The 8,514-nt window shown below is 24.4% G+C and overlaps 2 protein-coding genes across 3 annotated transcripts in view; both read right to left on the bottom strand.

Annotated features, from left to right (window-relative positions):
- Positions 1-1,597: 1,597 nt before the first annotated feature.
- On the bottom strand, positions 1,598-3,471 carry LOC102677255 (scaffold protein salvador-like). 2 transcript variants are annotated; one of them, XM_006616514.2, is made up of 7 exons: positions 3,326-3,471; positions 3,065-3,141; positions 2,873-3,000; positions 2,560-2,793; positions 2,263-2,484; positions 1,886-2,191; positions 1,598-1,816 (listed from the first exon to the last, which is right to left on the bottom strand). In XM_006616514.2, the coding sequence occupies exons 1-7, from the start codon at positions 3,414-3,416 to the stop codon at positions 1,726-1,728; spliced, it is 1,149 nt and encodes a 382-aa protein (XP_006616577.1). In that variant the 5' UTR covers positions 3,417-3,471; the 3' UTR covers positions 1,598-1,725. The 2 variants fall into 2 exon arrangements, with proteins under 2 accessions (XP_006616577.1, XP_006616579.1); XM_006616516.2 differs by having other exon boundaries at positions 2,263-2,478.
- A 1,931-nt stretch (positions 3,472-5,402) lies between these two features.
- LOC102677109 (serine/threonine-protein phosphatase 2A 56 kDa regulatory subunit epsilon isoform) overlaps positions 5,403-8,514 on the bottom strand; it is a 24,772-nt gene continuing 21,660 nt past the window's right edge. Inside the window, exons 4-10 of the mRNA XM_006616513.2 lie at positions 8,327-8,514; positions 8,093-8,223; positions 7,854-7,971; positions 7,505-7,780; positions 7,182-7,411; positions 6,905-7,047; positions 5,403-6,831 (exon numbers count right to left, since the gene is read on the bottom strand). Coding sequence (XP_006616576.1) covers positions 6,909-7,047; positions 7,182-7,411; positions 7,505-7,780; positions 7,854-7,971; positions 8,093-8,223; positions 8,327-8,514 — 1,082 coding nt within the window. The 3' untranslated portion in view covers positions 5,403-6,831; positions 6,905-6,908. The remainder of the gene's footprint in view (positions 6,832-6,904; positions 7,048-7,181; positions 7,412-7,504; positions 7,781-7,853; positions 7,972-8,092; positions 8,224-8,326) is intronic.

Below are 8,514 nucleotides of genomic sequence, written 5' to 3'. Positions count from 1 at the left end.
GAAAAATATAAAAATATATAAAAATATATATATATTTCATATAATTTTTTTACAAAAATAATAAAATTCATATTTTACAAAAATATACAGAAAAACGAAAATATTTATATAAATTAACATATATAAAATATATATACAATACATATAAAAATACAGAAATATACATTGTTTATACATAAAATATATATATTACATTTAAAAATATATAAATTATTATTTTCTTTTTTTTTTTATTCAAAAATCCTTATATTTTGATCCATAATATTTATCATTAGTATTGTTACAATTTGTATTGTACATAAATATAGAAGAGGAATAGAATTGAATAGAAAAGACAAAGATAGGTTAAAAATTATAAAATCAGCGCCATCTCTAGAATATTGCAAATGGATTAAATATAAAGTAAGAAGAGTAAATAATAAAAGAAAGATAGGGATAATACAGGAATTAATCATTATTGCCATCTATCGAGTATGAAAGACATGTTAAGTTTGAACTTTCCAAAAGATGGCGTCATTTGTTCATTATTTTTAGAAATATTTTTAAAAGATTACTTTATTTTTGATTCTAATCTTTCTTTATTCTATTTTTGTAGAATTGTCTTTGATATTCAAAAAGTGATGACACTGATGGTTAATTTTTACTATATTTCTAATCTCCGATTAATTTATTTTTCTTATCTTACACTAATTTCATTTGCGATACTCTGAAGATGGCGCTGATTTTTATTCTATTTTTGTCCTTCTCTTACTATTTGCTTTTCTTCCGTCTGTATTTATTCAACAATTGTTATTCAACAATTCAATAATAGAAATACTTGTTGTCACTTACAAATCAAAAAATAATAAGATTTTTTCTTTGTAATAAAAAAAAATAATGATTTGTAATTTGTATATATATATATATATATAAATTTTTATATTTAATTATGTTATATAATATAGACATATTAATATTAGGTAAGAAATGTAAATTTAATTTATTTAATTTTGTTTTAAAAAAGTATTTAATTTTTATGAACATTATATATTATATATACATCATATATTATATTTTATACATGCATGCTTACATAATTTTAAATGATATGATTGAGAAAAAATATAATATATGGTTAGAATATTTTGTTAAAAACAAATTTTTAAAAATTAAGATCATTTTCAAATAAAATATATATCTCTTATATATATAATTATAGTTGAACAATACACAATACAATATGTTGTACAATATATTGAAATTATTATTACAACGATGTTTACCAAAAAAAGAAAATTATTCAAAAATTCATCTATATTTAGCTGGAACATATGCATTTAGTGCATGGACTGCTGCTATATTTGTGTTTTATCTATCAATACATGAATCCTTACCTACAACTCCAGAACGAAGTATATTATTTTAAATAAAATAATTTAAATATTATTCAATAATTTTATGTAAAATAATTTGAATTTTAAATTTTTATAGGACAAAAATTTATAGAAAAATTAGAAAAAGGAAAGAAAATAGAATATATAAAAATTGATGGATTTGATATAAATTCTAAAAAAACATACGAATATGAAAATTCAAAATGAATTTATAATAAAATAAATTTTTATCACAAAAATGTTTTTATTAAATTCAGTTTACTAACAGAGATCTATAAATATAGTTTAATAATTTCTTTTTATTTGTAGAAATTATTTATAATATATAAACTTTATTTTAGATAGAGATTATTTAAGGTAGAGATTGTCGTAAGGCAATTGCTCCAGAAGTTTCTGGATTTAATTCCTTTAATCTTTGTTCCATTTCACATAACAAAGCTGACCTAAAAAATCATATAATTAAAAAATTTATGATATATTATGTAAAATAAAAAAAATATAACTTAACAAACCTATATTCTTCATAACGCATGACAACTTCTTCTAATTCTTGTTTATATAATCTAGTAAGCATAGCATTAAAACAGTCAAGTTCCGGTAAACGAAAAAGTTCCCACCGTAATTTACGATCTAATGCTACTGATGCTCTACTGTATACATATAACCAATGAGGTATTTCTTCATTAAGGTATGGATTAGCTGGAACTAAAACACTGTGGGAGTGAAAATGTGTGTGGCGCGGTGGTGATACAACGCGTACTGCTTGTATTTCATGAGGATAACATGGATGCTCGTATTGTGCTTGTCGCGTAATATGACTATAAATAATATAATTTTTTTATAGAAATTATAATATATACTTTTAATTTTAAATTGCTATAAAACTTACTTAACATAATAAACACCATATTCTGGTGATTCTATTCTTTCCCAGCCTGTAGGTAAGCCTTCTTTTTCAAGAGGATGAGACCAATGAGTAGTTTTTGTATTGTGATCTATATAATATTTTCTACCTCTAAGAGTGAAGTCCACAGACCATCCAGGAGGTAAAGGAAGTTCTTCTTGTTGTTCATTCCTAGAACTTGATCTTTCTGAATGGCAACGACTATATCTTAAAAATACAAACATAAACAAAATATGCATACTTTTGATAATTTTATAAATCTTAAGTATAATACTTTTCTACCCTGTATTTTGACGATATGCAGAATGATTATATTCATCATAACCTGAATCAATATCAAAAGGTTTATAAGGTATTTGTGGTGTTTGAACCCGATCTAAATGATATTCAGATCCAGCATATTGATTAACATATGTATGAGATATAGCAGGTGAAAGTCCAGAATGATACATTGGAGTTGCAGTACGAGATGAAATTCCATCTCTTGTACTAGTATTGACAGAAAGACTGGCAAATCTAAATGAAAAATCTAATGAATATATTGCAAATTTTATTTTAACTTTAAAATTAAAATATATTTTAAAAGATAAATTACCTTTGTGCTAAATCTGGTACAGAACTATTAGGAGTATATTTTCCTTCATGACTTCCTAAACCTACTGCACTCATTGTTGTCTTAGTATTTCCAAACTTTTGTACCATACTGGGTTGTTGTGGAATAGACTACATAAAAATTATTTGTTATTTATGTACAAAAATATTGTACACGCAATTGCTATTTATTTACCATAGATGTAGGAATAGTTGAATGATTATTACGATTCCTTGTTCTTCTATTTGGTTCAGTTGTCCATACATTAATAACTAAAAATAAATAATAATTATAAAAAAATAAACTATATTTTATTATTTGATATAGTATAATAATAATAAAACAAATAAAACAATAATAAAAAAAAGAATATAAAAACTATATTATCAATATAAAAATTTATTTTCTATAAATTAAATTCTAAATATGACACAATAATACGTAATGATATCTTACTTGGCATTTCAGGTGGAGTTTCTTTCTTGACATATTTACCAACAACTCCTTCTTTAATTGTTCTTAAATCCTTATTTTTTCGAGACAACATAATGGAATAAATATTTGATCGAGCGACAAACCAATAAATCTTCGATATTTATAACCTATAGTCACGATATTATATTCGTAAAAGTAATGAAAGTATATTCCAAACATATAATGATGTGGTCAAAAATAACAAATTATTCATTTTATATATTTGTATAAATTTGTTTTAATAAAGACTCAAGATTATTAAAAATTGCTTAACTAAATTATGTACTTGTCACATGTATATGTCTTTTCATAATATGAACGTTCAAAAAAAAATATTTCAATTGACGACGCTTTAGATATATCAACAATTTATAATATTAAAATTCGTTTAAATTTTTTTGTTCAATCAAACAATTTTTTATCAATTATTTGAAATTTAAAAATTTAAAAAAAAATTAATCTCATATACATATATTTAATATTTATAGTAAATTATTTCATTTGTGTCAATTTGACATTATGATATATGTCAATTTCGTCAATATTACGAACTGTCAATTTGATATTATGATATATAAATTTTTTCGAAGAGAGTAAAAGTAAGTTAATTATCATAAATTCATATATTAGTAATACCAAAACTGATTTTTAATTCATTTAGTATATAGTTCAAAAAAAATTTGTTTTCATTATTTTTATATAGATATACATATAATTATAGATGAAAATTGTGTCTCATATTTCTCTTTCTTTATTTTATATTTGTTATATTTTATATTTTAAGGTTATTTCCATAACCTATCTCAATACGTCAATAGTTGATATATTGTGCATTAAAATAGCTTAATTCATATATTCATTTGTTTACAAGATTAATATACATTTTTCGCTATATAATGTATGTAGATATATATAATAAATATATTCTTTTAATTTTATTGTATCATTATTGTTTATATGGATATTGCTTTTTTAAATGAAAATCTTATTATATAATGAAATAAGAATTTCTAATTTTGATATTAATTTTGATATTAACTGAAAATATTTTTCATTTTTTATGATAAAGTATATATTATGAACGATTTGTAAATATTAAAAGATAAATACTTAAATATTTTTTTGATAAACAAATATGTTTCATTATTATTTTATTATTTATTGTTTTTGTTTAGCATCTTATATTTTTTTTTAAGTCTTGATAATTTTGTTTCAAGCTAGAAAAAAAAACATATAGAATAGAATATTCTAGTAATATATCTCTAAGCAACAGCTATTTTAGAGTATAAATAATTATTAATCTTATTGAATTACTGTTCTCAAAATTTATTATATGAATAGCTAACCATTCTTATGTGTAATATGACAAGGATAAATTAATCAACTTTCATTTATGTTACTCTTTTTACATTCTAAAATCAACTGTACAACTGTTATGTTTCTAACAGTGATTAATATGAGTATCTGAAGTATATCTATTAAGTCTATTTACAATGAAATTATATCCGCTATAATTCGGACTAATCATATATATTGAGGTTGTTCACTTGTAATTTGCACGAGAAAAAAGAAAACTAATATAATCGCTAATGATTGCATTGTAACGATAAATATGTACGATAGACTATCACAGTGTAGCTCGCGTTTGTAATCGTAGAATCTCCTATTGTTCTAATCTTTTGATTATATTTGTTTTTCTTTTTGCCGCAAAATATGAAAGTACTTATTTGCAATTGTTTTGTATCCAATTCTGATAATCATGCTGTCATACAAATGCAGTATTTACGATATAAAAAAATACTAATAGATACTATCATTAGAATTTCTTATTATAGTATATTTGCAAGTGTATTAAAAACTAAGTTAGTCCAAATATAATAATTATCAAAATGCTTTATTGTTGAAAGAATAAATGGATACTTGCAAATTTATATTTAAAAAAAAGAAGAAAAAAAAAAAGGAAAAAAATAGGCCACGACAAATTTTTAGTAATCTAGTATTACAGATATTTGATAAAGCAGCATTTAAAAAAAATTAGAGAGTAGAAATAAATTAGACATTCATTTAATAAAGTGTCTATTTATGCGTATAGAACTCTTATGAATTTATCCGTATTGTTTTTCTCGAGTCACATTACAGCATTTACAATAATTATATATTTCAATTTATTTTTGAACTAATTTTCATGAAGTGGAGATAAATCGTGTACAATGTAAACAAAGTATGCTATGAGATGAGGTAAAACATATTTGACATAAAAAGAATGAAGAATAAAACATAACAAATATATTAGATATTTCTCAACTACTTCATGAAAATATGAGCAAGCTGTCACTCATTTGTTAACCATCTATTTATTAAGAACTACTATTGTTTATTATTATTATGCAATGGTAAGAAACTTTAAAAACGATCCCACGTCTTTGCGGTGGCCTGTGGGAGCACAGCTCCGAATAAATCTTATGCATTGTATCTCTATTATTTATTATATTTATAAGCAATGGATATTTTGGTACAATTAAATTTTTTTATTGTATACTTGCCCCTCGCATTTTTTATTTATTTTTTTTTATTTAAAAAACAACATATATTTTTTACGTTTTTTTGTTTCAATGGATTGAATCTTATTATTCAATATTATTCTCGATATGCGACGAACAAATCGTCACGGCCTTTTTTCTTTGAAAAAATTTATTCCACTTGCTGCGGGCATGCAGTCAGCACAATGTTAGTATTTGTAGCACATCGGTCTGTACGTTACACGTATTTACCAGTTTGGTGTATTCGTGTATGTGTGAATGTGTGACTTGTATCTCATCAATAGTACTATATTTTTATATAATATATTGTATTATATATATTTATATATTTACCTAATTTTATTATGTTTTGTTATAGTTATCATTATCATTAATACGAATATATGATACATTTCAAACAACGCCCCTGCTGGCTCTGTTGGAGGCGAGAATCAGAGTAAGGTGGGTCAGTCATGAAAGGACATTAGCCATTTAGAAACTGAAGCAAATGTCACATGCAAAAATTAATATTATAACAATATATTTTATCTATTTCAATTTACATCTTGATCATCTCCTCCTAACCGAGCGCAGCTAAACTTTAATTAAAGAAGGGACTAACATTCTCGTATTATGTGCTGACACTGAATAAATTGTACAAATTAAATCATTGCTATTAAAGAAAAAGGAAAAAAGAAAAGTAGAAATTAATGTACACAATAAAAATATTAGAACTCATCAATCATCATTGCGTCGAAGAAGAATGAAATTATGATTATTAATTCTTTCATTTTTCTCTTCTCCACTTCGCCCTTTAGGCTAGTAACTAATGAAAGAAATTACATTACGTCAAGAATGCCATTGTGAGACACTTTGCTCCACTAACAACAATAATTTTTGCATGTAGTGTATGGACAATCGACGTAAACTAAGGGCTAATGATTGGGCAGCTTGGGAGTATACTTCCACCTGTAATAATATTCACTATATATTATACATATACATATATATATATATATAAAATGCATATTTAATTATTTACCAGTTCAAGGGCGGGCTCGTGTCGTAGGTGTTGTGGCAGGAACTGGATTATTGAAAGTAGCTGTAAGCGCATTACGTCGTTCTACCTCCAATTCAGTCAGTTTCCTCCACAATTCGTCTCTTTCCTTTTCTCTCTTCTTTTCTCTGACATTACAAAATATTTCTATAGATAATATAAAAGCTATCGACGAATTTCATTTTATTGTTTTTCAAAAGAAGTTTTTAAAATCTTTATAAAATTATTTTATATTATTTTTTTAAAATAAAATATTACTTACTTTTGCCTTTCAGACTTATAGCTGGCAGTAAGTTCATCAAAGAGCTTGCTATTCATTTCCATAAATGTTTTTAAAACGTTATAAACAAGGGCTATAATCGTCTGATTCCAATGTTCCTTGCTAATTCTATACAATGCCGGGAACATAATTCCCATTATTACATGATTGTTTTCTTCGATTAGAGACATTATATATTCATTATTCCAAAAGAACAATGCTCTTTCGGCAACCTATGTAAAATAATTTTATTGTTAAAAATAATTTTTAATAATTTTTCTATATTTTAAATAGTTACATCAATTGTAAAAATTAATTTCAAATACCTGAAAATGTGGTGAAGAAACACAACGTGCAATTTGCCTGAATAAAGGTTCTTGTATTTTAACAAATTGGCTAGGTTCTATCACGTCCAAAATTTCTTCAATTTCACCAAGGAACATTACCTCCTTCTGGCTACACGTTTTAGGCCAGAATTTAAGGAGGCCTCGTATAACAGGCTCTGTTAGGGTTGCATCCTTTTCAAGAAATTGTACCACACAATAAGCTAATTGTGCATGATATAATGATAAGCACTTTACTTTATGCAGTGGTAGCAGCACCTGGAATAACAAAAAAAGATAAATCAAATTTTAAAATATATTTTTGAGATTTAATATTTTTATATTTTTTTACCTTAACTAAGAACTGCTTATGCTCAACTTTTAAAGGAAGAGCAAATCCATTTATAATGCTACCCAAAATTTCAAGAAGTTCACCAACTCCATTGAAATGCTCTGTTTCATATACAAACCTATAAAAATAATCAATTAAATATGAAAAAACTTTTTCAATATATTCACAATTGTACAAATATTTTAAATTATTTGAATTTCGTTAATTTATAGAATTTATAGAATTTCGTTAATTTATACCTCAAGAAAATGTTACTGATTTGTTTGCGTATGAAGGCTCTAAGACCAAGGAACTTCCCATAAATACGATGCAAAACAGTTTTCAAAAAATCTCTTTCCCTAGGATCCTCTGAATCAAACAATTCCAGTAACTATAAACATTAATAAATATATTAGATATTATTATATATTAAATTAATTAGATTATTTTATATGAAAATATTATTTTAAATTAATTTAAATTACAAATTATACCTGTAAAACAAATTTTTGGTCAATAACTTTTTTGCCAATTGTAGGTTGAAAATCTGAAGATTCAAGAAAGCGTAAAAAGAATTCATAAACCAACTGCAGATGGGGCCAGCTTGCTTCCAATGTTGGATCATCTTCTTCTGGATCAAAATCTGGAGTTTCACTAGGTGGTAATGTGCGAAACAGATTTG

This window comes from Apis dorsata, unplaced genomic scaffold (assembly GCF_000469605.1).
Source record: "Apis dorsata unplaced genomic scaffold, Apis dorsata 1.3 scaffold_265, whole genome shotgun sequence".
Classification (NCBI taxonomy): Eukaryota; Metazoa; Arthropoda; class Insecta; order Hymenoptera; family Apidae; genus Apis; species Apis dorsata.
Note: the sequence above shows the minus strand (reverse complement) of the source record. Positions and strands in the feature narration are given on the sequence as shown.

Coding starts and splice junctions, on each gene's coding strand:
- LOC102677255 (XM_006616514.2), bottom strand. CDS start 3,416: ATGTTGTCTCGAAAAAATAAGGATTTAAGAACAATTAAAGAAGGAGTT. Junction 3,001..3,064: donor CAACTATTCCTACATCTATG/GTAAATAAATAG, acceptor ATTTTTATGTAG/TCTATTCCACAACAACCCAG. Junction 1,817..1,885: donor ATGCGTTATGAAGAATATAG/GTTTGTTAAGTT, acceptor ATGATTTTTTAG/GTCAGCTTTGTTATGTGAAA.